At 52.8% G+C, this 27,789-nt stretch overlaps 10 protein-coding genes across 10 annotated transcripts; 5 read left to right on the forward strand and 5 right to left on the reverse strand.

Moving 5' to 3' along the window:
* Window positions 1–324: 324 nt before the first annotated feature.
* J4E85_003079 (uncharacterized protein) lies at window positions 325–1,675 on the forward strand (the record flags this gene model as incomplete). The annotated part of the gene is given in 3 exon segments (XM_051467352.1): window positions 325–636; window positions 751–1,551; window positions 1,568–1,675. 3 exon segments carry the CDS (start codon window positions 325–327, stop codon window positions 1,673–1,675), a joined length of 1,221 nt encoding a protein of 406 aa, XP_051328511.1.
* A 1,100-nt stretch (window positions 1,676–2,775) lies between these two features.
* Window positions 2,776–4,001, reverse strand: J4E85_003080 (uncharacterized protein; the record flags this gene model as incomplete). Its single annotated transcript, XM_051467353.1, has 3 exons — window positions 2,776–3,691; window positions 3,743–3,811; window positions 3,856–4,001. 3 exons carry the CDS (start codon window positions 3,999–4,001, stop codon window positions 2,776–2,778), a joined length of 1,131 nt encoding a protein of 376 aa, XP_051328512.1.
* Window positions 4,002–4,347: 346 nt separating this feature from the next.
* Window positions 4,348–5,631, forward strand: J4E85_003081 (uncharacterized protein; the record flags this gene model as incomplete). Its single annotated transcript, XM_051467354.1, has 3 exons — window positions 4,348–4,402; window positions 4,477–5,483; window positions 5,554–5,631. The coding sequence occupies 3 exons, from the start codon at window positions 4,348–4,350 to the stop codon at window positions 5,629–5,631; spliced, it is 1,140 nt and encodes a 379-aa protein (XP_051328513.1).
* Window positions 5,632–9,356: 3,725 nt separating this feature from the next.
* Window positions 9,357–9,805, forward strand: J4E85_003082 (uncharacterized protein; the record flags this gene model as incomplete). The annotated part of the gene is made up of 2 exons (XM_051467355.1): window positions 9,357–9,615; window positions 9,678–9,805. 2 exons carry the CDS (start codon window positions 9,357–9,359, stop codon window positions 9,803–9,805), a joined length of 387 nt encoding a protein of 128 aa, XP_051328514.1.
* Window positions 9,806–10,129: 324 nt separating this feature from the next.
* On the reverse strand, window positions 10,130–13,424 carry J4E85_003083 (uncharacterized protein; the record flags this gene model as incomplete). The annotated part of the gene is made up of 2 exons (XM_051467356.1): window positions 10,130–10,652; window positions 10,717–13,424. The coding sequence occupies 2 exons, from the start codon at window positions 13,422–13,424 to the stop codon at window positions 10,130–10,132; spliced, it is 3,231 nt and encodes a 1,076-aa protein (XP_051328515.1).
* Window positions 13,425–13,887: 463 nt separating this feature from the next.
* On the reverse strand, window positions 13,888–16,793 carry J4E85_003084 (uncharacterized protein; the record flags this gene model as incomplete). The annotated part of the gene is made up of 2 exons (XM_051467357.1): window positions 13,888–16,566; window positions 16,617–16,793. 2 exons carry the CDS (start codon window positions 16,791–16,793, stop codon window positions 13,888–13,890), a joined length of 2,856 nt encoding a protein of 951 aa, XP_051328516.1.
* Window positions 16,794–17,177: 384 nt separating this feature from the next.
* Window positions 17,178–20,974, forward strand: J4E85_003085 (uncharacterized protein; the record flags this gene model as incomplete). Its single annotated transcript, XM_051467358.1, has 2 exons — window positions 17,178–17,226; window positions 17,274–20,974. The coding sequence occupies 2 exons, from the start codon at window positions 17,178–17,180 to the stop codon at window positions 20,972–20,974; spliced, it is 3,750 nt and encodes a 1,249-aa protein (XP_051328517.1).
* Window positions 20,975–21,415: 441 nt separating this feature from the next.
* On the reverse strand, window positions 21,416–23,734 carry J4E85_003086 (uncharacterized protein; the record flags this gene model as incomplete). Its single annotated transcript, XM_051467359.1, has 2 exons — window positions 21,416–23,593; window positions 23,699–23,734. 2 exons carry the CDS (start codon window positions 23,732–23,734, stop codon window positions 21,416–21,418), a joined length of 2,214 nt encoding a protein of 737 aa, XP_051328518.1.
* Window positions 23,735–24,385: 651 nt separating this feature from the next.
* J4E85_003087 (uncharacterized protein) lies at window positions 24,386–25,031 on the forward strand (the record flags this gene model as incomplete). The annotated part of the gene is made up of 2 exons (XM_051467360.1): window positions 24,386–24,416; window positions 24,469–25,031. The coding sequence occupies 2 exons, from the start codon at window positions 24,386–24,388 to the stop codon at window positions 25,029–25,031; spliced, it is 594 nt and encodes a 197-aa protein (XP_051328519.1).
* A 224-nt stretch (window positions 25,032–25,255) lies between these two features.
* On the reverse strand, window positions 25,256–27,373 carry J4E85_003088 (uncharacterized protein; the record flags this gene model as incomplete). The annotated part of the gene is made up of 1 exon (XM_051467361.1): window positions 25,256–27,373. One exon carries the CDS (start codon window positions 27,371–27,373, stop codon window positions 25,256–25,258), a length of 2,118 nt encoding a protein of 705 aa, XP_051328520.1.
* Between the last annotated feature and the right edge of the window lie 416 nt (window positions 27,374–27,789).

The following is a 27,789-nucleotide window of genomic DNA, read 5'->3' on the forward strand; positions in this document are numbered from 1 at the left end:
ATATTCACTCAGTCGTGCCATGTCGCGGTGCTTCTCGCAGAGTGCAGTTCTTCGTTTCCACGGCTGCCCAACCGATCCAATGTGGTTAGCGTCTTGGTCAGCACGATAATGCTGGCGTTGCCTCACTTTGGATCTTTCCAAGGTTCAATTACAAATTCAACTTTGCTCCAAATGACACGACAACGATGGAACGAGATCCATAAGTCCTCTCCAAGGTATTCTACTGCTGTTTTGTGCCAAGGTTACTACTGATGCTATATAGTGCTGTCGGGCCGATTGTGCTCCAGCGAAACTAGAGCTAGTTCGCAGCCCCACATGTGCACCATGGACGCGCCACTGTCGCGACATCCAGACCTGTACACTCCCTTGCCGACAGCGACATCGATCCGCGTCATCGAGCTTCACCCAGTACAGAAAGACGACCAACCTATCACATGCACACTCCACCTGACTGATCTTGAGCACAATACCCCGAAGTTCCACGCGTTGTCTTACACTTGGGGCGACCCACTGTATCGGTACTGGTTCGACGAAGGAAAGTCCACAACATGGGTGCAGGAAGTGATCATCATCTGCAATGGACTGCGCGTCAATGTTACGGCCAACTTGGAGTGCGCGCTCAGGGCTATCTGCAAGGTGAGCGTAAAGTGTCAGGAAGTCGACTGCCAAGGGCAATTCCTCTGGATTGTTCGTAACCCCCCGTGCGAAGCAAATATGGTATCCCGACTAACTGTAGACGCTGATCGCTAGGACAAATTATGTGTCAATCAAGACGATGTTCAAGAGCGAAATACGCAGGTTGGCTTGATGGCTCGGATCTATAGCCAAGCTTCATTGGTCATATCGTGGCTGGGCCCTGCGGATGAGGATAGTGAGCAAGCTATACCAATCATGCGGCGCCTCAACAAACTGCAATGTTTCGACGATATGGAAGAGGATCAGCAATGCTCAATTTACACAGACTTCATGAAGAAGGCGTTGGAAGATGACGACAAAGCAAAAGTCGACTCGATCTCTGCCAAAGACTTTGAAAGCTTGACGCGTTTTCTCGCAAGAAAGTATTTCTTTCGCTGCTGGGTACTTCAGGAAGTCATGCTTGCTCGACACATCCGTATGTTGTGCGGTACGGACATCTTGGACTTTTCAGAACTTCGAAGAGTCGCGCTATTGGTTGCATGGATCAAGGAGCATCGGTTTCACGAAACAGTTGGGCAAGCACTGACTCTCCCCGTCAAAAACAATCGTCACTACGACCATGAAAAGGCCATTCTGGAGCTATTCCACAATCGATGGCGATTGCTGAACCCGCCTACAACGCAAGAGAAGACATTGCCTTTCACTTTTGCGCAACTCCTGGCTTTGGCCCGCATGACCGGGTGCGAAGATCCCAAAGACAAGGTCTTCGCGTTATTAGGCATAGTACCTCGCGGGGCTTTTGGGCTAACTGCCGATTACGGTAAGAGCCCAGAGCAGGTCTATATCGAAGCGCTGCGTTGTCTCATTGATGAGACGAAGAACCTCAACTGCCTGAGTTGGGTTACCGACCTATCGGTACGAAAGTTTCCAGGATATCCAACTTGGGTCGGAGAGTTTGAAGACATGGCCTATCAATCAGAGCTCGCCTCCGCAAGCGTGGGCTACAATGCCACCTCGGGGTCGAGATTGGACGCCTTGACGATTGTGCCTACGGATAACCGCGTGCTCGGGGCTTGTGGGTTCAAAATTGACTGTATTGTGGAGCTTGCCGGACCATGGGCATGGCATGGAAAGCGCTTGCAATTCGATCCTCAGTGGAGCGCGCTTACACTGAACCTTCCGAACTTTTATCGGTTTACAGGACAAACACGATGCGAGGCATTAACCACCACACTGGTCGCGAATGACATTGGTCATCTGCCTCTTGACCACCAGCCCGACATGGACCGTTTCAAACACGTGGTGAAGCGACTAACGTGCGCTTCGGTCGTCCGCTGCCTCCATCGCTTGCTCTACTACCCTGATCATGGAGAGACGACAACGGGTTACGAAGATATAGCTTCTCCAATCCTCCACGACATAGACATGCTCTCCGAAGGCGATAATTCTGGCTTCGCGATATCTCGGGCTGATGTCCGACATACGGAGCAGCAAAGCTGCACTTGCGGGGCGAACCTGACACAAATGGACACCAGCCGCACATATCCGCGCCGTCCTCCATTCAATTCCAAATGTCCTTACATCGCCGATTTTCATCGCCCAGATTCCTCTATGTCTTCCATCAGTGATCGCATAGCCCGCCTCGGGCCTACAGCTAGCGAGGCAGAAATTGAGCGTGACTGGCAAGACCACAAATTCGGTGGTGCAATCAATAGAAATGGTCAATTTCGGCGCTTGGCTAGGACCAAAAATGGCTTCTTGGGTCTGGTGCCGACTAGCTGTGAACGCGAAGACACAGTATGGCTTTTGCAGGGTGCCAATGTTCCTTATGTCTTACGGGAGTCAAAGCGGCACACTGCCGATGAAGAGACTGGAAGGGCATGGGAGGTGGTGGGCGATGCATATATACATGGGGCTATGCAGGGAGAGGTGTGGAAAGATGTCAAAGATCAGCTTGTGGATATCGAGCTGGTGTGACCATTCCGAATGCGCTATACAACTACACACCAACGCCTTACGACACGGCGAAACACATCCTTTATTTCCCACCAACGGAAAACGGAAACGCGGCTCAGGAACCCCGGAAGTCGTTAATATTTCCTGGATTCATCAGCGTAACAACCAATCATGGCACAAGAATCACTTACCGTAATGGGTTGAGCCTCCATTACCCGTACCGATGGTCTGACTTCCGTAGTTGGCCAAGGCACCTCGATCGTTGTTACCAACGTGGGCGACATCGCCTCTCTGCATGCTAGGGTCGCTCTCATCTCTGCGCTGCTCCTTCGTCAACTCGATCATTCGCCGCAGCTCCGCCAGTACATTCTTGTATGTCTGGTCCTCTCTTTTCGAGAATTTCGTCATCTCCACATGATTCGCATCCACAACGATACGCTCATACCCCGGAGGAGCGGCCGAGTAATCTGGAACAATGATACCAAATCCGGACAAAGGGACGCTCTCGCAGAAGCAGCATACTTCTATGGCGCTATCTTCTTTGATGCGCTTGACAATCAACCGATGGAAGTGGCTCTGGAGTTCATTGAGCTGCGGGTCCTGACTCTGCAACTCGTTGATCATCGAAGGGTTGACTTGCTGAAAGATGCAGGCGCGAACAATTTTGGCGAGGAAAGAGGCTACGTCAGCCGACTTCGAGCCGCAATGAGGCGTACCCATGAAAATGATGCCGCGTGTATCATCTACCAATGGCGCGATACTGTCCACATTGGAGTCTTGCGAATTGAGAAGGGCTTTCTTAGCTACAATACCACCCATGCTATGAGCGACGAAAAGGATCGGGCGATCAACGACATCAACTCGGAGGCTTGCTAGCTCTGAGCAGAGTTTCTCCGCGTGCTGCGTTGGGTTTGCAATCGACACGACACCCAACGGCTTAATAGTTGCTGCAGCATAGCCCCATGTGATGATGCGTGCGTCAGGAAGGTCGATAGGAAGCAGATCGCGGGGCCAGAAGCACGGATTTTGTTTGTCATCCGCCGTACGCTCTGTCCAAGTTCCTGTTCGATCTCCTCCAAGGCCATGGATGAAGACGATACTGCCAGGGATTAGCAGGCTTTCTGGCAGTAGCGACGCCTTCAGCACTTACTCCACTACTGCCTTATCGGGGTCGCTCAGTACCAGTGGTCCGTAGGCCTTGGTTGCTTCGGTTGGCATACTGCATTGTCAGAGTTAGGTCGAATGAACATCAGTGTCACTCACCTTGTCTTTGTTGTTGACGATAACACCAATGCTTGATCAGTGGGTGCTGGCGCCGCCGAATGGTCTCGCCCACCGCCGCGGAGATCTACACGGCCTGTAGCTGATTTGCGTTTCGAGAAGAACTTGCGCATTGCCTCGCCTTCCATTATCGGGGAATTCGGACAAGTATACATCCAACACTTAGCAATCAACGGATCAGCACAAATACGACAGCTGGAACATCGATGGCTTGATGGTTTTGCAAACTCAGGCTGATGTTGCAAGCGCGATTGCCGAAGTTCCGTGATCAGACGGGAGCATACTTTGCTATGGTCACACATCGGGCGGCTGCAGCTTGACGCCTATTCTGGGACGCGACTTGGAGACAGCAAACAATTACTTCCTTGTAAGATATACGATATCTCCTCTTCATCTCAAAACTCCAACAGTAGGCCATATCATAGCCCAAGTATGGATTCAAAACATTCATCAGCCTTCATTGGCGACAATACGATGGGTTCGACACTCAACCAAGGAACAGTTCATGCCGGAGGCAATCTTCATCTTGGTCAGTCAGATCCCCAATATCTTTCGTGTAAAGCTTATTGCTCACATTACTAGGGAACAACAACACCTACATAGGTCGTGACGAGGAGAAGGACCACTACAAAGAATGTCTTCGTGAGCTTCTGAGTAGTCTTCCTGGTGACCCTCGCGATCACAAGGAAGATCTAATCACCAGGAACGGTCGCTGGCTAAAAGGTACTTGCCAATGGATTCTACGCACCAAAGAGTTCATCGAGTGGCACGAATCGAAGCCTCCACGATTGATCTGGATCACCGGAGGTCCTGGCAAAGGAAAGACCATGCTTGCGCATTTTCTTGTCGACTACTGCGAGATAGTCGGAGCTCGTGAGCCGGATCGGGAGTTGGTCATCTACTTCTTCTGCGGGACCCAAGACGGACTAAACTCGGGGCCCTCACTCCTTCGAGGTCTTATCTATCAAATACTCGTCAGAAACAAAGCAACTTTTTGCCACATCAAAGAGGCCTTCTCCAACCATGGGAAGTCCCTGTTTGACGACGCTCAGTTTGAAGCCCTATGGAGGGTGTTCGATACCATGATCCGAGATAAGACGCTGAAATCCGTTACCTGCATCTTAGATGGCCTAGACGAGTGTATCGAAGAGTCCCTCGCCCCGTTCTTGGTCAAGATCCGCGATGTGTTCGCCCCGACAACTCACGATCTATTGAAGATCCCGTCGACAAGACTCAAGGCTATCGCTATCAGCAGAAATTACCCACAGTCATTTGAGGCATTCTTGGATAACTTTCCTCGATTGCGCATCGATGCGACACATAATGTCGAGATTGGGAAGGACGTAAACAATTACATCGATGATCGAATGAAGCTTCTGGCCTGCGCTGAACACAAGAAGCCCAAACTCAGTCAACTACGCTTTAATGTCCGACAAAAGCTCGTCAACGGCGCCGATGGAAGTTATCTGTGGGTCAAGTTCGCAATCAAGTCATTGGAGGGTGTTACATGTCCCGAGCTCGAGGGTGCCATCACAGAATTCCCACGAGGTCTCAACGATGTCTATGCCAGAATGCTACGCACGCTACCAGAGCGTCAGAAAGACAAAGTGGTCGGGATCATACAGTGGGTGGCAACAGCATACCGCCCTCTGACTCTACTTGAACTCGGGACAGCTCTAGAGTTACCACGGGCAGAAGATCAAGACCTTGGAGATGCCACGGCCGATTTCATACAGTGTGCAAGAGATCTGCTTGTAGTGTCAAGAGCAAACTACGTCACACTTGTGCACGCATCATTCCGGGATTTTCTGATCAAGTCCGATAACGATGCAGTGCCTGAGAATCTGCTTGAGTCTTCCACGTCGCACTGGGTCCTTGCTAGACGGACCCTTGATTACTCCCACGCCCTAATCACATCTAATCCAGACATGGACTGCTCATCGTTAGATGAAGATCACGTCAACGAAGACTTCGAGCTACACCCGTTGCTGAAATACTCCTTGGAATATTGTTTGCAACACTTGTCCGAGATGGCGACAGAAGATGCGTCACCCATGCATCATCCCTTGCTGGACGAGAATGACTCGGCGCATTATCATTGGATATGCGTCCAGACCGTCACGAATTCCCGATATTCTTTCCGTTGGAATTTCAGCCTACTCCACTTGGTATCTCTCCTGGGGCGTGTCGACTTGGTGAGCTATTGTGTGGAACATCGTCGAATTGATGTCAACATACGAGATGAGCGCGAACGAACTCCGATCTTCTACGCTGTACTTTCCGGAAGTATCATGGTCCTTGAGTATCTACTATCACACGGTGCGAATCCGATTTCGGTGGATGTTGCAGGCCAGCAGCCAATTCACATCGCCTGCGGTGCTGGGGCGCTAGCCATTGCAGATACGTTGCTCGATGCGATTGTCACTCCAAACACACCCACCACAGCCTTGGCTAAGACTTCAGCTGACTCAGTCGTATTTGGTCTTCTGGAAGACTGTACTGATGAATCAGACCAATTGGAATGGAACAAACCTGGTGCAACTCCGCTACACTTTGCAGTCTATTATGGATGTGCCAGTCTTGTAGAATTGCTGTTGGAACGAGGAGCCGAGTTGAATCTAAAGGATCAAATGGGTCGTACAGCTCTGCACTATGCTCGTGTGGGGGAGTACATACATGATGACGCTGCAGCAACCCTGATCAAAGCAGGCATAGATATATATGCCTCGGACTTGGAAGGCAACACTGCGTTCCACAGACTCGTCGCATCCAGGATAGCAGAAAACGTGGAAGACCTGAAGACTGTAACGGTCTTGCTAGACTGTGGTTTTCCCATCGATACCCCAACACAGCCAAGCACCGTCGGAAGACTTGGTGGAGCAACTGCGTTGCAGTTAGCAAGCCATTCAGGCACTGAATCCACTGTTGCCTTCCTGTTAGAGCATGGAGCTGATATCAATCACCGAGACAATCTTGGTCGAACAGCTCTACACCATGTTTCGAGTCGCGATATGGCCGCCTTGGGAGAGGTAGAAGAAGCTTGCTCGATCAGCCGTTTACTTCTCAATAAGATGTCGGGAGCAGCCATCATGGCTCGGGATAGCGATGGACGTAGCGCTCACGATATGGCATCAGAAACAGATGAACGAACACAAAAGCAACTGCAAGACTTCTACGCCGTGAGCAGCCAACCTGGGTGTGAGGGTCTGCGAAGCTTGTTCAGTTTCAAGGCCTATGAGGCAAGGCGCAGTGAGGGAACAAGAGCCATCGATTTGTTAGAGTCTAGATCTACCGTCATCCCAGCTGATTGGACGCCAGATCAAGAGAGTAAGTTCTTTGGTTTCGTAAGAAGTCTTGGAGGAGAATCAGGTGAAGATATGGCTTCGATGATTTTGAGACAGAGACGCGAGTATCGCGAGGCCGCGGAAGTCTAGACGGAAGTGTGGGCCATCCTCGAGGCATACCTAGTCAATGTGAATCGCATGAGGTTGAAACGGTGAAGGACATTGCTCAAATTATCAAAGCAACTTCTTAAACTTCGCGCATGACTTCAGTCGCATTCCTTCACGATTGCCCCGCCACTGAAGCATGACTAAGCAACAAGCTGGCCTCGCTTCCAAATCTACCGCTTGGTCCTTCATCTCCCACCTCACCACGCTACGTCAATCTTGTTTTGAAAGCAACAAAACCTTAGGCTCATGGCGTGTCGCAATTTAATCGCTGTTGTTTTCCACCCTACTCGATTATGAGGCGACGTGTACAAAGTCTGCAGTGGAAAGATGCCTTAAAAAGCCACCTCATGTTCCTCCGGCGTCACCGGGCATGATGCTCACCTCTCGACCAACGAAAATCTGTGTTACGAAATTATCGATTCCCGTTAGCATCTCCGAGCTGCAGTTTCGAAGCGAGGAAGTCCGTGGGCCGGTCCTGCGTCGCATCGCATTTAGCCTATAGTAACTGGGTGGCAACATCTGATCTGAGTGGAAAAATACTCCAAGGGCACTTGCTACGCCTGGTGCTCGGATACTAACGCACGTCATTGAAGCGACCAGTTTGATTTACAAAAGAGGTGCAGATAAGATCGTGTCTCCATGATCGGTCTCAATCCGCATCGTGGCCTCCCTAGTACGGTTCATCTACACCTACCTGCACCACCTACTGCAGGCCATCGTTCGCGCTTAGCCCATCTCACCAACATCGCTTCCGTACGGCTCACCAAGGAACCTAGCGCTTCCGCTACCATGCGGCCCCTTCGGAAAGCCTAGACCTTGTCAGCGGCACGGGACGTCCAGCCTCGCAGGATCGCCTACCAGGGTAGCAGACCAGGTTCATACGAGAAAAGAAACATATCATCGATTCGATGGCTGGTGTCAGGCAAACGAACGTCAGAACCTCTGCTTGGAAATGCAGGTTGGTCACATCACTTGCATGTCAGCTTCACTCGGGATGCGCCACATCCAGTGACAGGTCGGGTTATGCTTACGGGAGATCGAGCAACACATCGGATCGGAGAGCTCACAGCCTTTTCTTAGCAATGAGAACGTCGGTTTCCGCAAAACCAGCGTCTGTCACCTTATCTACGTACTCATACGTTGCTCACAAAGCATCTCGCTGCGAAGACTGTAATGGCATCAAGGAATACAAGGTCCACATATCCGACGATGCGGTGCAGCAGGATCATGCAGACGATGCATACCCTTTCATCCTCCTCAACCTTGGCGGCTCCCATCTGCAGACTGTCGTATTACATCCAACAGGTACCGGTCGACCCGACGATCCGTTCGACTCATCGCGGCCTTAACCCGAGTGCTGTTACGTGTTCGCAATTGGTGTTGCGCTTTCTGAGTGAGCTGAGCAGTAGCATGTACCTATAGGTCACACAACTATTGCACAGTAAGATGCGCTAAGAAAGATATGGCCAACCCACGAGGGTGAATCAGCCTTCTAGAAGAGAAGGGGGAACAAGTTTGGCTCACCACCAACACGATTGACTACTGGCGGTGAGGCGAAAATGTGCATCCCAAGCTCTCAACAGCATCGCGAAGGCACCAGCCTAGTCACATAGATGTTGGAAATAACGCCTCTTTTGGCCTGGAGCCAGACCTCCCAGAACCCTATCCAGTGGACGACCAATGATATCTCGCAGGGTCGGATGTGGGAGCTTGATCCACCATGATACCTGCGCCGTAGGCCGACATCGCCAGACGTCAGCCCTCGTATCTATTCACACCAACATCTTCAAGAGATCCATAGGCCATGCAAACTTCGTTGAGATGTCCGTGCGAAGAGGCATCCTTCGTGTCAGCAGAGGTAGGCTAACGAAACTTTGTGAACAGCTAGGCATACCTGGCCCAGGAAATGAGCCTCACGACAAAGTATAAATAATACAGCATCTACCCATCATCTAGTCTTCATCACAACAGTATCATTAACACCTTCAACTACACTTCGCTCAAGCAAACCAACCCCACACACCCTTCAAAATGCAGCTCACCACCACCATCGCCCTCCTCATCGCTGCCGTCAGCATCAGCGCTGCCCCAACGGAGATGAGCAAGCGCCTTGACACTATCCCTCTCAAGTTCTACTCTGGCCCAGGCTGCAACAGCGGTATCGCCGTGACGACCGCTTACATCCCCGCCGATGGCTCCTGCTTCCCTACCTCGCCCATCTTCAGCGGAAACACAGACTCCGCGTTGATCCTCCCTACAGACTTGCCGGCGCTGCCTGCTGGTTGCACTCGTGAGTTGCCTTGAATGAAGTAATTGGTTTCGGGATGATGAGAACTAATCTGATCGTGTCAGTCGTTGCCTACTCTGACAACACTTGCTCGAGCGTCAACAGCATCGTCTACGACGTCACCGGTCGTTGCGGTACATTCGGACCTAACAAGCCCATCTTCTCCGCGAGGGCTGTTGGTACTTGCCAGTAAATTCTTGCTCAAACTTGAGGACGATACGGCGAGCGTTTCTGCGAGAATGGTTTGGTGCTCTCTGGTCAATGTTCGGATTTCTCGAGTCAGCGGCGCCGGGTCCAACACTCCGATGCCCGCTGACGAGAGAGAGGTGATGTGGTGTAACACGGTTGGCGATGATGTCTTCTCGTCGCTCTTTAGCTAGATTCTTCGTATGGATGGGGACGCCCCCTGTTATTATTACACTTTTGTCATAACCAACGTTGCCCAGCCTTATATACAATCGTGTGAATCTCTTTCCCCTTACCAAATATTACAAAAGCTGTACAATCTATAACATGTCTAATCCTGCTTCCTCGAACTCCTCTTAACAAGCGTGTCATCCGAACTCGCAGCATCCTTCGTGCTAACGACATGGAATGAGAAGTCCAACTCGCCCACCAACCCCTTGACGGCCTTCAACAACCGTTCAATATCCATGTGTATACATCTCGTACTTATACTCATGACCGCAAACGCCGCGTAACCTGGCTCGGCGATGTGTCTCAAGCTCAAGATCTCTGGGTCTACCATTTCTAGTTTCCGGCTGAGCTGCCCACCTGGTGGGGCGTGTAGATAAGGAGGCAAGGGCTGAGCGTTTGTGACGCTGGAAGAGAGCATTGCGAGTAATGAGGTAATCTCATGCGAAGTTACTTTCGCGGAGAGGATGACGCGGCGGAAGTCGTTGAACCATTGCGCGGAGTGGTGGTCAGGGAAGGCGGCCTCTTCTGTTTCGGGGGATGTGGGGTCGGCGGATTGATGGTTAAGGGAGGGGTGGGTGAAAGCTTGGGAGGCGTAGCCTAGGAGGGCCGTGTAGTTTACGATGCTGATGTGTGTTGTTAGTTATGCTCAATCCATTACAGTGCTGCATTGTTGGGGGTAATACGTACTTCTCGACGTAACCAATGATTTTCTCGTACTCTTCTTTGGGAAACTTGCCTCCAAGTGGGAACTCCCACTTGACAAATCCGGCATGCATCTTCAGTCCTTGCAGGGTGAGCATCTGTTTGGCGAAGACCTTATTCCGAGCCTTGACAAGCTGGTAGCCTGGACTCTCTTTGTCAGTCTCTTCGTCGCCGCCTAGCTCACCGCGGATGCGGCCCATGACCTGTTCGTGCATGATGCTGTACATATTTGCGGAAAGGTATAGCGCGCCACCAAGTTTCTGTCGGAGCGCAGAGTGCTCGGTGATGGGGTAAGGAAAGATAGTCCAGAAGAAGGCGACAGCTAGACCACCGACCACAGTGGCAAGGCGGTAGGGGCCGAGTGTGTAGATGGGGTATGCAGGTTGTCCTGTTGTTGCTGTCGCGGCTTGTTCTCCAATCTTGCGAACTTGGAGTTCATAACCGACGATCATAGTAGCAGTGACCACACTGATCATTCCGACGATGACGAGATCCATGCGTTTTAATGGGATGTAGAAGCCGATTGCGACGAAGAACCAAAGGAAAACGAGGATACCCGCAGTTTGTTGCCCGGGAATGTACCAAATGAGCCAGGCTACGATCATTGCGACGGCGGTACCTGCGATCCTGAGTATGAACTGGAAGATTGATTGACCCGCTGTCGGGGTCATAGAAATGGCAACCATAATCAGCGCCCAGACCAGGCGCTGCTCGACGAAAAACTGTTGCGTTGGACGGAGGAAAGCGACAACAGCTATACTCATCGTCGCACACGCAGCACGGAAACCAAAAGCCGACTCATCACTTCGCAGGAAACGTGAAATGCCACGTACGCCATTGCCAAACTTCTGCCATGCGTTTGTAGGCGGCAGATGCTCAGGGTCTTTCTTCTCTTTATACGCTTCGCCCATGTAGACAGTCGTGTTGCTCCTGTCGAAACCCGCAACTGTCGTCTCATCATCGGAGGTGGAGTCCTGGCTCGCGAAGATGCTCTTCGCCCATTTCTTGAAACGCCGTCCACCCGGCCAGATGAACTTGCTTTTCAAAGTCGCTTGATCGCGCTCATCTGCGAATTTGACGAATTCAATCACGGATCGGCTTATGGAGTTGAGCAGAAACATGACGTAGAGCACCATGAAGAGCTGTCGTTGGTCCCGATTGCGTGTGGTGATGCTCGGCATGAGCTTCAGAGTTTCTTCGTCAAGTGCTGATGGAGACGAAAAGTAATCGTCGCGAAGCTTGATACCCTTGGTCTCGACCCAATGGCGCAAAGTAGGTTCCTTCCTGCTGAAGAAAGCGTCGGCTTGCTTCTGCATGTACTCCGCGAAACCCGGTTCTCCTGGTTTGATAGCGTCACCCTTCGCCTCAGCATCATCCTGGTTCTGGCCCTTCTTCTTTTTCGGCGGCTTGGCCAGCTGTAATTTGAACATGACGTGTGCAAGTCCATCATCGAGAGCCTGGAAAATGTTGTTGAACGGTTCATGAACAAATTGAAACATGTTGTTCCATTCCTGAACGGTTTGCCTTCTGATCTCCTCGTCATGTTCGTCTTCTTGTCCATCCCAGTGGTTGATTTCAGCTGCCCGCTCGAAAAGATCCATAACTGAGGCGAGACCCAAGATTGGAAGCATGATCGCCCTCAAGTTCTTGAACATGCCTTCGAGGTCGTCTGGCGTGAGTTTTCCGTATGCGATCTCGCGCTTTGCAAACGGTAGGTCCGCTGTAAGCTTGCCGTGCAAAGCCTGCAGTGAACCAGTCATCTTCTTGATGGCCGCTACTTCCGGCCTGGGTTTCGCCTTCTTCTTCCCATCTCCGTCCTCTGGCACGTACTTTTCGCCGAACATATCGCTTGTTTCCAGACTGTGGATGTAATTCTTGTGCGCGCCGAGCGTCCCCCGCAACAAGCCAATGTATCCTGCTGCTTCCTTCATCACCACCTTGCGCGATGTAACAGGGAAGATGAATAGGGCCACTCCGGTTGCGATCGCGAAACCAGTCAAGAATGCCACTAGCAGTCTTCTGATGAAGGACTCGCATTGCGGTACTGTTTGAAACAAGAAGCCATTAGTCGCTGCAACATTGACCTGAATTGCGTAAATGATTGCCGGAAAAGCCAGTTGGGGAAACTTCGCCTTCATAGCATTGATAACATAGATTTGGAAGAAAAGCCACACTCCAAGGACTGCCGACTGCGAAGAGTTGTAACGTTGTGGTGGTGCTCCAGGTACAGTCGTATGTTGTCGGGCTTTGACTCCCGACCAAACCATGAGCATAGCGAGAGCCGAACCAACACACGTCGCCAATATGTTCATCGTCATCGTCTGAATGAACTTTGCGCGCGGCATGATGCAGAACCCTAGGATACTGATAATAGCAGTCAGGTAGCCCAACGTAGTGAAGTATTGCGCAACGGGCGTCGCCTGATACATCGCAAGGCAAATTGTCGGAGGCAGTGCCGCCTTGCCCATCATCATGAGCGTGCCCGGATCGAGACCGAGTTTAGTCCACGCTGCTTTGAGTTTTGACGGCTTCTTCTCTTTCTTCTCTCCATCTGCTCTGTCCTCCGTGAGTGTCGCATCTTGGTGGTAATCGTCCGACTGCCCCTGCTCGCCGCGTGGTGATTCCCCTGCTGTGTTCGTGGAATCCACCTCTTCCTTATCCGCAACATTCCGGCCCGTCGCGGTAGACGCCATTGTGGCGCTGTGAGTTCAATCGACTACCCAGGTAGATGAGCAGGTAGCGAGAGATGAATCCAGCAACAGTTAAGACATTATTGAGAGTCCTTCAAGGCTAGATCGCCCAACGAATCCCCATAGGGGCCACCGATCTTCCGCACCCGAGAGTCGCGCCGCGTTCGGCATTTTTCACGCGCGCGGTCGACGTCATGGTCCGTGATGTGAGTGGCCAAGCCGCGCGCTAAGACAGATCTAAAGGTTAGTCACAGGGACTTCCCAGCCATTCGGGCCTTCGGTCTGGGTTATCATCCGCTTGTAATTGCAATGTCGCAATGTCGCAAAGTCGGCATACGGCATGGGCACGCGAAGGTTCATCAGATTCGTCCGGGCTATCTGTATTGGTAACGCCGAAAAGAAGATGCTTGGTAGTTCGTACGATCTGTGGTATATGCTGCTATATACAAACTTCAAAAGCAATGCCCTATACAACAATGCGCTCGAAGCTGTACTTCGGCACGCGTTTGCTGATCAGCATACCCATCTCTCTTTTGCTTCGCGGCTCCTTCTTTCCTCCCTTGCCGCTCTTCATCTTCTCCACGCCCTGGTCTGCCTTGGCTCCAAGCGGCAGCATAGGCAAATCTTCCTCTCCACTAAGCTTGCTCGCGACACCGAATGGTTTGCCTTGTACCTCCAAAGTCTTGTTAGAGGGCTTCTTCGATGTCGGTACAGTGGAAGCGTAGCGTAGGAACTCTGAAAGTAGACCACGTATGAAGTGAGCTTCGAAGAAACCACTCAGTGCTACAGATGCATCCCGGTTCAACGATTTGAGCATGTCTTCTCCGGTTTCTGAGGCGGAGACTGTGCCGACAGAAGCCAACCAAGCTCCTGCGCCAATGGCGTCGAGAGTGGTAGAGAGAAGAGAAGCAATGATGGCGACTGCATGGTCGTCAGGGTCATCGCCTGAGTTCTCAGCATGAGGCAACTCTGTCTCTACAAAGCCCAGTGGCGAAGACCACCCACCGTTCTTCAACTCCAGATGCAAAAGGCGAATCAGCGATTCGAGGTCTCGCCGCGGCAACATTGAGCGAAGAGTTGCACTGACTATTGGTGCTGAGAAGGTATGGAGCCGAATCAGAGCGGGTCGCAGTGTGTGGCTGCGCGTCAACAGACCATGGTCAAGCACTGACAAGGCATGATCGATTTCGTGCGAGGCTGCTTCGAGCTCGGTAGCAAAGTCCAGGTCCATGTCGTCGTCTGATGGATTGGTGCCATTCGTCAAAAGCTTTGTTGCTTCATTATCCTTTGGCTCGTCATCTATACTTTGGATAAGAAGCTTGATAGCTTGAACGACCTCGCCCACTGGGAGGAACTGAGTGTGATTGAGTACTGCCGAGAGGATGTGCAGATCGGGATCGTATTCGACCAAAGCCTTGACGATATCCCCATCCACGATAGCGGAAGCTGACTGCATTTGCTCGTTTGTTCCATCAAAGAGGGATCTGCGGATGGACTCCTTGGTAAGATGTCCAATCTGTAGGAGCCACTGGAAAACGTTGGGTGGGAAGAAGCCGACCCTCAACTGTCCCTGTGATTCCTCTTCGGTGGCATCTACCAGATAGAAAATCTTACTCAATGCGTATAGTGCATACTGACGGTATTGCTGTCGTTGGTGGCCAGGAATGGTTTTGGGAATTGTCCATCTGGGCAGGTCGTCCTTGGAAGTTTCATCGTCGAGTTTGTCAACGACCATGGCATCATCGTCAGGAAGACTTGGACCCCCTCCGTTCGTCAAGGGTCCGCCATTTATCTCATTCTCGTGCTTCTGAGCTGCATCGGCAGACTCAACTTCGATGCCCAGGTCTGTCGCAAAGGATCGCTCGAATTTTGCAATCTTGCCCCTTGTGGCGTACTTGTTGAGCTTCCATTTTCGCTCCTGCCATTTCTGAGCGTCGCCTGTGCTGAGAGTCGATTCTGGTGCGATTCCCTTGCCAAGAGCGTCGATAAGAAGAGTACCTTCGGTCTTGGTCCGTTTGCGCGATCCTGCTCCACCAAACTGCATACCAAATATCTCGTCCTCTCGAGCAGCAACAATCAGTCCGGTGTCGGCGTAGTACGCCACGAGGCTGCATGGTGAAACCTTCTGCTCGTCGCTCTCGGGCTGCGTATGCTTCCTCTTCTTCGATGGGCTTAGAGACTCTGATGTGGACGGACTAGGGCTCATGGATTGCACAGCTTGCAAAGAGTTGTACTTGACATCGAACACTCGGCATGTATTTTGGGACGTGGTGAAGATGACATCTTGGGAAGTTCTGAGGAAAGAGTCGACAGCCGACCCGGGAAGCGCAAATTCCGACTGGAGCTTTGGTACGGTTCCAGACAAGTCGTAAGATAGCAAGTTCCCGCTTGCGAAGATGTGAAGGGCACCACTGGAAGGGTATAGAGCGATCTGAGATGTAGGAACCCGTGCGGCTGAGGCCCTTGGTTGCGGTAGGTCCAACGAAACTAGGTGTTTCAGCGGCGAGAGCTGGTTCGTAGTAAGATCGACGGATCTTGGCTGTACTTGAACAAGGGTGAGTGTCCTCGTTTTGTCTGCTTTACGTTCGACGATGCAGAGAACCTGAACAAGGTCGAGAAGATCCGAGGTTTCGTCTGGAGTGGGATCCAAGATGGTAGCGATGTCTTGTCGGCTGCGCAGGAGCCCTCGTATGACCGACCTGGCACTGGCGAGGGTAATGTGCTCGATATCCACGTCGGTGCCTCTGGACGGCAGGAGGACCTTCAGGTTTACGGCCCAGCGGACGTCCTGGAGATCGGCCGACAAAGACATGACATCTCCATTGTCGAAAGTCGCCAGTATATCGTGCGTCGCATCATTGGTTGAGCCGCCAGGTGCGACAGGGAGCGAGTCGAGTGACGAGACGCGCGCAACATCGGAGGGCGTATACGAGGTCTTGCTGGTCTCGGTGTGGTCGCCAGAAGACTTGTCGTGGAAGCACACGAGTGAGGGCTTCTCGGCCGGTGACGACGCGGCTAGGGAAACGTAGGTAAAGCGCTGTGTCGAAGTCTTCGAAGAGCCTTTGCGATAGATCGAGTACGGGGCGGCCGCGAAGGTTGCGCTCGGCGGTAGCGCATAGGAAGTGACGAGTTGAGGATTTTGGAGCTGGGAAAGAGTTGAGCGCATATCCCATGTCGCAATAAAAAAGTACCTACGCTGTATATGGACACACCCTCTCCATCGACGCCGACAGCGATCTCGGTGCGCTTCCTCTTCTTTATGCCGCTAATGCTGCATACTCCAGCAGCGTGAACATGGCCGTTGGTGGAGCCGATGGGCTTGGACAGCGACGCCAATGTAAATGGAGCGCCAATCGGTTGGTCGAACGACATGATGTTTGCCAGACCCGGGTGTCGGATAAGCTGAGGTCTGCGTGAACCGTAGGGTGAGGCGCGTGCTGTGGTTGCGCGGTCGAGTCTCTGTCGAAAAAAAGATTGGAGCTCCGGCAGAAAGGCAGGCGGTGCGAAATCTTGGCGGAGGCTAAAGTGTGGCTCTTAGTGGCGCCCTTAGCGCGTCGGCGCGTCACGTCGCGTGTCCCCGGAAGTGTCTTCGATCATCGTTGACGGCGACGACGACCACACGCCTTCACCCTGCACCTCCGGCTATTGCAATCACCTGCCCCACCCTGTTACTACTACATCTGCTTCCCATTCATGTCTGGACCACTCGCATAATCTCACAATCTGTAAATGGCCCTCACAGCAGTACAATCTGCAATGAATCTAGAGGGCAAGAACGTGCATCCATTCTTTACCAAAACTTCCAGTATGCCACCACACAACTCGCAAATCCCGCGCTTACCTAATCCCTAGACGGTCACGTACCAGACCCAGCGCCAATCGCAATCGCAAACGCAACCCCCATCGATCATGCACTCGACGATCCAGAAACCCTTGAGGCCGATGCCAATTCCACCCAAGGACAGAAGAAGAGGCCACGAAAGGCCGATCCCTCAAAGAGCAAAAAGGTAGCTTCTCACGCGAAGAACCAAGCCTCTCTAGACCAATTCACTCGCCCTCCGACGATACAGAACAACGATCAAGCCAGCTCGGGCAACGCGAACATACCCGTGGAGGCTTCACTAGAGGTCGATCCAAATCACGAGCGGAGGAAGAGGCAGAAGACCGCGTCGCCAGAGCCTTCCATTCCACCAACTTCAGCGCAATCTGAGCCCAATGCATTCAATTGGCACCAGCAACTGCAGGTCGAAGCTGCGCGGCCAATTGAGGTGCAAGGGTTACTAGAAACAGCGTTTCACACAAGCGATATGGTGGTAGATGCAACACAAGAACAAGCTGTCGCGCCCAGCACACAGCCTCTGCCAGACTTGGATGCAGCCGCCTTTCCGTCCGGTCCCGTCGCTGACGACCCTCAGAACACAACGCCAAAGAAGCAGATCAAAGTTACCAAGAGCGGCAGATTAGTCCCAAGCCCACCGAAACCCGCGTTCGATACCGTAGCGTCACCGAAGAAAAGAAGAGGTCGCCCGCGCGCAAAACCAAAGATACTTCCCACCGTGACAGTCATACGATACGGAACCGATGCAGCAAGCCGATCTGCTCTGGGCCAGAAGATTGAGGAAATTCTGAACGCAAAGAAGAAGCTGGCAACGCGTCCAGCGGCTCAAAAGAAGGCGACATCGAAACCAGCTGGGCCGGCCAAGAGCACACATCCCTTCTTTCTCGGCAAAGCCCCGAATGACGCTCTCCCAGCAAAAGTCGTCGCACAATTGCCACCTCCAACCCCAAGGAAGAGCGCTGTGACTCCGGGAAAGCTGCGCGCCGAGACTCGACGAGATCCATCGCCTGAGGGCCCACCGGTTTTCAGGCGAGGATTGCAGACAAGTAATGCGGGAAAACAATCTGGTCTTAACGAAGTCTGCTGGCCCACTTGTGAGAACGCGCATGTCCGCAACCTGGAATCCCCATCGCCGCGTCTGGACAATGCCACGTGCATGCAGTTGCCACTCAGACCTCGCAAGCTGAAGCAAGCTGTGGTAATACTACCGGAACACGAGAATGTGGTCGCGAGGCTGGCGCGAGGCCTTCGGGGTTGCAGTAGGAGCGAGAGTCGATCAGTTTCCGAGTTTGAGCCTCCTGAAGATGTTCGTCTGCCCAAAAGGCTACTTACTACTGGGTCGGAGATCCAGCGCCTGGTGCGTGAACAACTGCTGGCTCAGTTACCTTCTTCAGAGCTTCCAAAGAAGCCGTCCCACCCCGCTGTCGAAGATCTGTTCCGGGAAATTGAGCATTGTCTCACGCCATTTGACGAAGCCAAATGCGAGTCCCAACCTTGGACTCTAAAGTACTGCCCGAAGAGTACATCGCACGTTCTGCAAACTGGCATGGACGCAGTGGTTCTCAAAGACTGGTTACAGAGTCTGACCGTCATGGCTGTAAGCGGCGCGGCAAAAGTCGCTACTACGTTGGACGTCAAGCAGCCGCCACGGAAGAAGCGGAAGAAAGCTCTAGACGATTTCATTGTAGCGGACGATGAAGAAGATGAGGAAGACATGGTCATGCTCCCAGCTGCGGAAGGGGCCAGCTTCACACAGCCAAGATCTTACAGACAACCGCAGTGGACGCGTAACAAGAACGTCGTACTCGTCAGCGGTCCTCACGGCTGCGGAAAAAGCGCGACTGTGCATGCTGTCGCAAAGGAAATGGGCTTCGAAGTATTCGAGATTCACGCCGGTATGCGCCGTTCAGGGAAGGACATACAAGATAAGGTCGGTGATATGACCGGGAACCACCTCGTAAATCACAAACGCAACGCACCGTCTGTGCAAGAGACTGCTCAAGCGACCGAGGACGCGAACGATACCGACAGAGACACTAGTCTAGAAGAGGACATCAGCAGTGGCCGACAAGGGACAATGACCTCCTTTTTCCAAGTCAAGACCGGAGCCGGAGCGATCAAACCGAAAGTCAAGGCAAAGATACCAGAAGTCAGCAAAGGCCCTGCACTCGTAGCTCAGGCTACATTACCAATGGCACAAGCCTCGCGCAACTCGCAGAAGCAATCGCTGATCCTCATCGAAGAGGCTGATATACTCTTCGAGGAAGACCAGCAGTTCTGGGCGCAGATTACCAAGATTGCCTCCTTGTCCAAGCGTCCCATCGTCATCACTTGCAACGATGAGCGACAGATACCCATGCAAGACTTGCCCCTTGCAGCTGTCCTTCGCCTAGCACCCCCTCCCGTGGACTTGGCTACAGATTACTTGCTTGTTCTTGCTGGCAGGGAAGGTCACATTTTGGAGCGGCAGACTGTGAAAGAAATGTATGAATCGAAGGACCACGACCTACGAGCTAGTATCATGGAACTTGACTTCTGGTGCCAGATGTCTGTGGGCGATAGGAAGGGAGGCCTCGAGTGGATGTACCAGCGCTGGCCACCTGGCAGAGACTTGGACGAACACGGTCAAACATTGAGAGTTGCCAGTGAAGGCACATACACATCTGGCATGGGTTGGCTATCACACAACGTCTTCGAATCGCAAGCCAACTCTGTATTTGATAAAGAAGAAGAGCTATTGCAGGAAGTCTGGGCTGATTGGGGTATCAGCCCGTCGGCGTGGGGAGTCTCTGAAGCAACCGGTGTACAGTCATCCAGAACACCCAATACGGATCGGGCTGGCCAACTGAAAGAGCTCGCGCGTCTGGAGGATTACACCGACTCATTCAGTGCTGCCGACGTGTTCTGTCGCGTCGACCTGCCCACATACGAGTCCAGCTCTGACCAGCCTACCGACTCCACCCAGCCACTGATTACCGACAAAGCACGCCTTAGCTATACGCTTGCCGCACCTCTACTCCAAGTCGATCATAGCTCAGACTTCTTGAATCTCGACACCGCCTTCTCCACACAAACACATCTGCTCATCCAGCGTACATACCCGGACCTCTCCCAAAGCCACAGCCTATCAACTACCTCCCATCTACGCACTGAAACCGATTACGCAAAAGCCATACTCCAGCATCGTAGAAACCGACACGCAAATACCACCCTCACACGTCTTGACTTTGCAGGAGCCCTCGACCCTCTCGCCGCACCGCCAGACCAACTCCTTCCCGAGCGCACTTCATTCACTCTCACACCATCGTCGTTCGACCGCACATTCAGCATCATCACGCTCGACCTAGCACCCTACGTCCGCAGCATCGTAGCCCACGAGCAGATCCTCGAAGAACAACGTGTCCGCATGTCGAGCTTACTGACTAGTGCTGGTGGGATAGGAGGCAAAAGAGGTCGGACCACGCGAGCAAGCCGTGTAGCACTCGAAGGTGGTGTCAGAGAAACGAAGAGGAAGGATAGGTGGTTCGATGCCGATGTAGATTTCGAAGCTGTTATGGGGACCGCGGGTAGGGAGTGGGCGGGCCTGGGCTGGAGAGGCGAGAATTGGAATGAGGAGAGTGGGGAGGAGGGTACGGCGAGTCTGGCGGGGACGCAGGAGGGAGTTCATGATGAGGATGGGGATGGGGATGTTGTGATGCAGGGTTCTCAGGCGTGAGACCAAGATTTGATTGATGTATAATGTATATAGATGCATGATGTATGGGAGCGTTTGGCATTGCATTTTTTGGAGCCAAGTACGGATATTAGTATAAACATGTACATAGAAAGCCCGACTAAGAATATTACTAAACACAACACGTTGAAGAAGACTGAATTACTACTTCTGAAGAATTTGATAGTATAGCATTCAAGAATAGCGATAGGCTCAAGAAACTAGCTATGCGATACCCACACGAAAAAGATAAGTCAATCAATAACGCCAACCTGACCCTGTCGGGCAAACAGGTAACCTCAACGCCAAATCCCATGAAAACACACAACACCCTCATTTTCATCCGCGCCAGCACTGATCCTCGTCGCTCCACTCTCCTCCCCTACTCTACAAAACACCACACCACGCACCCTCCAGCTTAATCCGTTTCGCGCCGCTGCCAAACTACGTAGCCGACACCAACGGCAAACTCTGCCTCCCACTATCGCCTCTACTCGACGCATTCCCTGCCGTGCGCATAAGATGCGGACTGACCTTTGGCAAAGTAGGCGTAGATTTCGGCGGCGTCGAAACATCGGTTTCAGACTCGTAATCCGAGGTGAGTTGGGTGGAAGGCGCGTCGTCGGATTCTGCGTCGCTGGTTTCGGTTTCGGGGACGTGTTGGGCTATTGGAAGAGTGGGCTCGGTGGGGGTGCTGATTGTGAGGGAGGGGGAGGCGGGTGACGCAGGGTCGATAGAGGGAAGTGGTTGTGTTGGTGTGGGGAGGGTGTCGAGGAGATCGTCGTCGGAGTCTTCAGGCAGGGCGACCTTGATGGCTTCATCATCCACGACTGTGGATGCGTCGATGGGAAGATCGGCTGGTGGCAAGGGCGCCTCTTCTGCTCCGGATGTAGACTCTACTCTGGCATCTGGCGCTGAAGGAGTGTTTTCGTCGATGCGCTCGTAGAAGAGCATGAAGACATTGCCTTGGTGCGCTTCTTCCTCGGATACGGGATATACGCTGTCATCGCTGAAGCGCCACCACTGTTCTGGCTGTGATGCCGATGAGTCTTCTTGTGAGTCCTCCATCACAACGTCTTCGGCGTCCTCGTCTTTTGTTGATGACTTATCAGCATCTTCATCGCTCTTGGGCTTAGGCGCAGGTTTAGGGTGCGAGCGGTAGCAGACGTAGTGACCGTTACCATGCGAACCATAGTGTGTGACAGCGGCGCGCAGTCGGTATTGGAAAGGCGAGTCTGTCATGGGCTCATCCCTTGCTAGCATCGACTGTCTAGGATCCTTTGGCCACTCCTCTTCCGACGCAGCGGGCTTTTGTGAACCATGAGGAAGGCCACCTAAGCACCAGTTTCCGAGATCCAACACTGATGGATATGCGACGCCTGCGGTGTTCTTGAACGGCATACCAGTATACTCGTTAAAGCTGCTTCGGTTGACGTGAAGGACTAACGATTGAGGCGCTCGCGCAACGACTGCCTGTTTCGACTTTGTGCTCTGCACCCAGTTCTTCTTTGGCACGTTCAGAGTCTTCAGCAGAGTCTTATCTTCGAAATCCTCCTTTTCAAGTGCTTCCTGTACAGCGTCTAGCCTGGCCTTCAGCGGCGATTCCGGCTTGCCAGCAACTAGGGGCGCGAGTGTCTTCTCCAACTTAAGCAGCGTGCATTTTGCGCATTCGACGCCATCGATGAATTCTAGGGTCGTGTACTCGTCTAGACATTCACGGACGTCGTAGTTATAGTTCCTGCCAAGGGATACGGTGATGCAGTTGAACGGAATGAGCGTGAGGCCTTCAGAGTAGCCGCAAGATGTGCAGCCAACGCGCTGGGCGAGGCGTCCCTCGAGCGGGTTCGATGGAATCTGGGGTGATGTATCCGTCGTATCCGATCCGTTTTTCGTTCCGTCTTGCGCTTTCTCATCCAGGTCCTTGGAGTCACTGAGGCTCTTCGTAACTTCAAGCCACGAGACAGACGATCGCCTCTTACTGCTCGCAGTCTTCTTGACCTCCTCGTCGAGCGCATCCAATATCTTGCTATAATATTCCTGCGCGTCCTGCTGCTCGAAAGTGCTCATCGACTTCAACTTGCCACGTATCCAGAAATGCTGACCTGTATTCGCAGGGTCGTTGAGCTTAGTGATGATGTCGAATAACGCGCCATTTGTGCTCTCGGAGGTAAGCGCAGGGTGTGCGGAGGTCGTCTTGGAAAGGTGTTCGCGTAGCGATGGAAGGGAGGCGAGGCCTTGAATAACGCTGTTCTGGTAACAAGAGTTGCTGATATTGCCCAGGCCCGGTGGCACGTCGCTGGGGCCATGCGAGAAGGCGTTCGCGACACCTCGTACCCCTTTCTGTAGAAGATTTCCCGGACTCATGCCAAAGAGGCTACCGAACATGCCGCCCTGTTGTGTGGTGTCGTCGTCGCTGGTGTTGGAGGTTGTTGAGCTGAAGGAGGCACTGCGCATACGCAGGACGTCGGTCGCCATCTCGAGAAAGCGCTGTATAAAATCCCAGACAGGAAATCCGAGTACGTCCAAGGCTTTGAAGAGGACGTATAGGCCGATGATAGCGCCGAGCAGAGCGGACGTGATGGTGGTATGCGACTGGGTTGTGTTCCAGCGTTGTTGATAGGCCTATCAAGCTGTTAGCACGAATAGTAAGACGTCTTAGCACCGCAAGGGAGCTACATACTAGTAATAAGTTAGCAAGACATCTTGAGAGCTATTCGTGACGGCTACTTTACCCTCGAATTCGGGGTACTCTGCGTAGCTCATAGCTGGGTGCAAGGTAGGAATAAATTTGAAACGCTAGGCTGCTACAGGCAGGCTGTGGGAGCGGCGGTAGCGAAAGGCTTTTCCAGGTTGAACTAGGAGTTGGGTAACGCTTGCAGGCGCAAATGGTGGGTCTTTCAACCTTCGGGCCAGCGCATGGATGTAGTCAGACAGAGCAAACGCGGCGGTGTGTTTGTCTGCGACATGAGCGAGAGACTGGGTGCGACAGTCGGGGCGGGCGACGGCGGTGGTGGCGGAACGGCGTGAATATCTAGGCCAAGGGCGAGGCACGCGATTCTGAAGGGTCATCGGGGAAGGTGCGGGAGCGCGCTAGCGGCTCAAGTGGGTTCGCGTTCACGAGCTAGTGGGGACTTTTGGAGATTTTGGGTCCAGTTGAGACTTCTTTCGAGCACCTCATAAAAAAAGCTAAACAGGTCTGCAGGCTACATTAAGCTAAAACTTTGCAAAGTAGGTGACCTAACGTCAACGTAGGCTCTAGGCTGTTCAGCTTTTTCTTAGGTTGGCGTGCGAGTGCACACGAGATTTCACTAGGAAGTATACCACGTACCGTGATTTTCACAATCAATCGCGCGTCTTTGCTCAATCCCTTCACACCACTGGAACTCTGTAGCGACAGCCAGAAACCAACACACAATGGCAAAGACAGCCAAGGTCAAGAAGCGCCGTATGTACCACGAATACACCATCCTCATGAACAACTCCTAACAACCACACAGCGGTGAGCATCCACTCCCGCACCGCCCGTCGCGCCGTCTCCCCCTCCCTCAACCTCGACAAAGCCGCCCAAAAACCCGCCCACACAACCCGCGACTCCGCCTCGCCCTCGCGGCCCTCCAAAGTAAACCCCCACGCCCTCGCCGCAAAAGATGCCGGCATCCAGAAGAAGCGTAAGAAAGGCACAAACATGACCCGCGCACAACGGTTACGCTACGAGAAGGGCCTCGACCGTGCGGAGGAGAATATGGAGAAGCTCGAGAAGAAGCGGATGAAGAGTGTGGGCAAAGAACAGAAGATCAAGGATAGGGCCAAGCAATGGGAGGACGTCAATGGCGATGGCACGAAGAAGACGAAGAAGCAAGTTGCGCTTGAGCAGTTGGAGGCGGAGGAGAAAAGGAAGGAGAGGGAGTGGGTTAGTGATGAGGATATGGACGAGGAGGAGGCGGCGGCCGAGGAAGGTGCTGAGGTCAAAGATGGCGAGGTCAAGGGCGACGGCAAGGAGGTGGATGTTGATGTTTCGCAGAGCGTTCCGGCGCCTGTGGAGGAAGAGGAGATGCTTTGAGTTGGAATAGGCAAGAAAGAAGGGTTCGAACACCACAGTCACGAAGCATATGATACCCAAAAGTTACGAATTGATACGTTCGACTTCTCTTCATCGTCATTTCAACGTCCACACTCGTTATCGGTCGAAATGATGTGCTGATATACAAGCCAGCTCCTTCGTCAATAATAGAGTAATCCAGGCTACCAGTACCGCTCTGTCCCTGGAAGCAGACGCACAAATCATCAACCCCTCCTACCCCATCCGTTCGCATAATCATTATCTGCCTCCACCGCTGCCCTGAGCTGATCCTTGTACGAGTGGTAGAGCTGCCTGATGCGCCCGTTCTCTTCCATAGTATCCACAATCTTTCGTGCCTCCTTCTCCCTCTTGCGATCACTTCGCCCATCTCGTTTGACTAGCTTCTCCGCAGTCAGATGTCCTTCATCCTTGAGGTAGTCTTTGACCCATTGGTAGAGATTGTAGCGCCAGTGGTACAAAGTATGCGCAACTTGGGCATTAGCTTTGCAAGTCGAACCAAGTGGGAAACGATGGGACTCTGGTGGTATTCGGTCTCCTTGGTAGTTAAAGGTTGGCTTTTCGCCGTTGAGGTGGGTTTCAGAGTCGGCGGATAAGGCAGAGTCACTGTCGCTATCGCTGTCATCTGAGGCATTGGCGAGAGGTTCCAGTGTCTCCGGGTGGTAGGGCTGGCCTTGGAAGAGGACCTCGAAGCTAGCTGTGTGGTTGGTTCGGTTGCATGCTTCGCAATGTGGTGACATTACTGCCCTCTCGGCTGCGCTGAGCTCGTTCATTAAGAGCAACGGTCTTGCGCGAATAGCTCTGGTAAAGTCTGCTGTCCAGGCTGAGGAGGTGTACTTGGAACCTGCGAGTCCCTTCACTTCATCGTCCAGTTTGCGGAAAGTCAGCACGTAGACGTTCTTTTCCGCATCGAAAGCTGGATGGATCTTCTTCATGACCATCCACTCGACAGCGTGTTTGAACAGATCCCGTGTTTTCGCACGCGACAGACTGAACGCCAGACGCATTTCATCGAGATCGTCATTGACAGACGGTTCTCCGATCACATTGTCCGGATCGTCGTCGATGAAGTGCTCATCTTCTTGGTCTTCCTGGAACATGTCAAGGGCGTTGGCATCGCGGTCTGACTCTTGCTCGTCGTCTTCGATGTCGTCCTGTTCCAAGATCTCAAGATCACTGTCTGGCTCTTCCTTGATAACCTCGAGTTCAGACTCGGAGTCTGTTTCCATTACAACCGCTCTTTTGCGCCCGGGTGTCGCAGAAGAGGGCGGTTCATTGGTACCAGCACGTCGCCTTTTCAATGCCTCTAGAGCTTCCTGGCGTTTGTTTTTGGGCTTGCCTTGCGTGCTTCTCAGTCTGCCGCGATCCGGTAATGGAGAGGATCGCAGAAACGCAAGTTCTTCTTTCAGTTCGTCTTGCTCCTCGTCGTCCTCGTCGTTGTTTGCACTTCCCTCGCCCTCTTCCTGGTCTTCATCGTCTGACGCAGAATCCCCAAGATTTACAAGTTGAGGCGTGGCTGGCGGCTCTTCTTCGTCTTCTGGTGACTTTCGCCTTTTCAGTCTGCGCCTCGTGCTTCGAGGTGGGCTCTGCTCCTCTTCTTCAGCGGATGGGGAACGTCTGCGGACGATCTTCCGCCTCACGCTCGGTGCTGGGGTAAGGGGTTCGTCCTCGTCGTCCTCTTCGTCTGGTGTCGAGGCCTTCTTCTCAGTCTTTCTTCGGCTGCTGCGAGGCGCAGGCCGCAACTCTTCCTCTTCTGGTGTACTCTTCTTCCTCTCTCGCCGTTTGCTAGCCTTCGAAGACTTAGTCTTCTTTTTCTCATCCTTCTTCTTGCTCTTCGGTTTTTCCGATGTATCCGATCCGATCTCGATAACACGGCGTTGTCGTTTGCGCGGGATGACTGTGACTGTCGGTTCCTCGTCTTCAGATTCGCTGGGCGTCGGTGCTCGTCTCCGCTTTCGCGACTTCGGTTGCTCCACCTGTATTTCGTCCTCCTCTTCCGACGTCTCTGAGCTGACAGAGCCATTGTTCGATCCATCGAACATACCACGCGCTGTGCCCCCGACTGGCATCCCTAACCGCATCGTCTTGTTTGTTCCCACTACCAACTCGTCCTCGCTCGAAGAATCATGCTTGTTGTTCTTGCTCTTATTGGAAACTCTGCTAGGCGCTCGTCTTGTCGGTGTCGTAGCCGTGAGGTTCGGCCGCGACGGCGAGGTTCCCATAGTCGTGGCGGCAGTCGATTTAGTCGCAGGTGAGGAATGGGAGGCAGGTGAAAAGTTGATTTTGGTCTGCCGTTTGCGATCGCGCGCTTTCTTGGGTGCCATCTTGGCGTGTCCAGTCTTGGAGTCTGCTTCACTATGGATGTCTCTCACTGAAGCGTCGGCCCAGATTCTATCTTGCGCAGCGCCGTCGCGTCGGACAATCGCGTTGCGAAAACGTCGCTGTAGATGTGCGAGTGTCGCAAACCCCCGAGGATGAATGCGCGACTATTATATTATTGAAAAGTTTGTAGAGAGTGCTCCAAGACGGCAACAATGCGTCTTCCTTTCGATGACGGTGGGGCGGCAGAATGAGTGCGCATCTGCAAGGCCCCGGCAATTCAGGCAGGCGCGCGAGCACGTGCGCTAGCGTCATGCGTCTACCGTCAACTGCATAGAACGAACCTGTAACACAAACATCCGCTGAACGACTTCCAACAAGCTAACGAAATGCTCCTATGCCTTGATGTCTCTTTGGTTAG

The sequence above is a fragment of the Alternaria conjuncta genome (assembly GCF_024043145.1).
Source record: "Alternaria conjuncta strain BMP 0040 chromosome Unknown scaffold_4, whole genome shotgun sequence".
NCBI lineage: Eukaryota > Fungi > Ascomycota > Dothideomycetes > Pleosporales > Pleosporaceae > Alternaria > Alternaria conjuncta.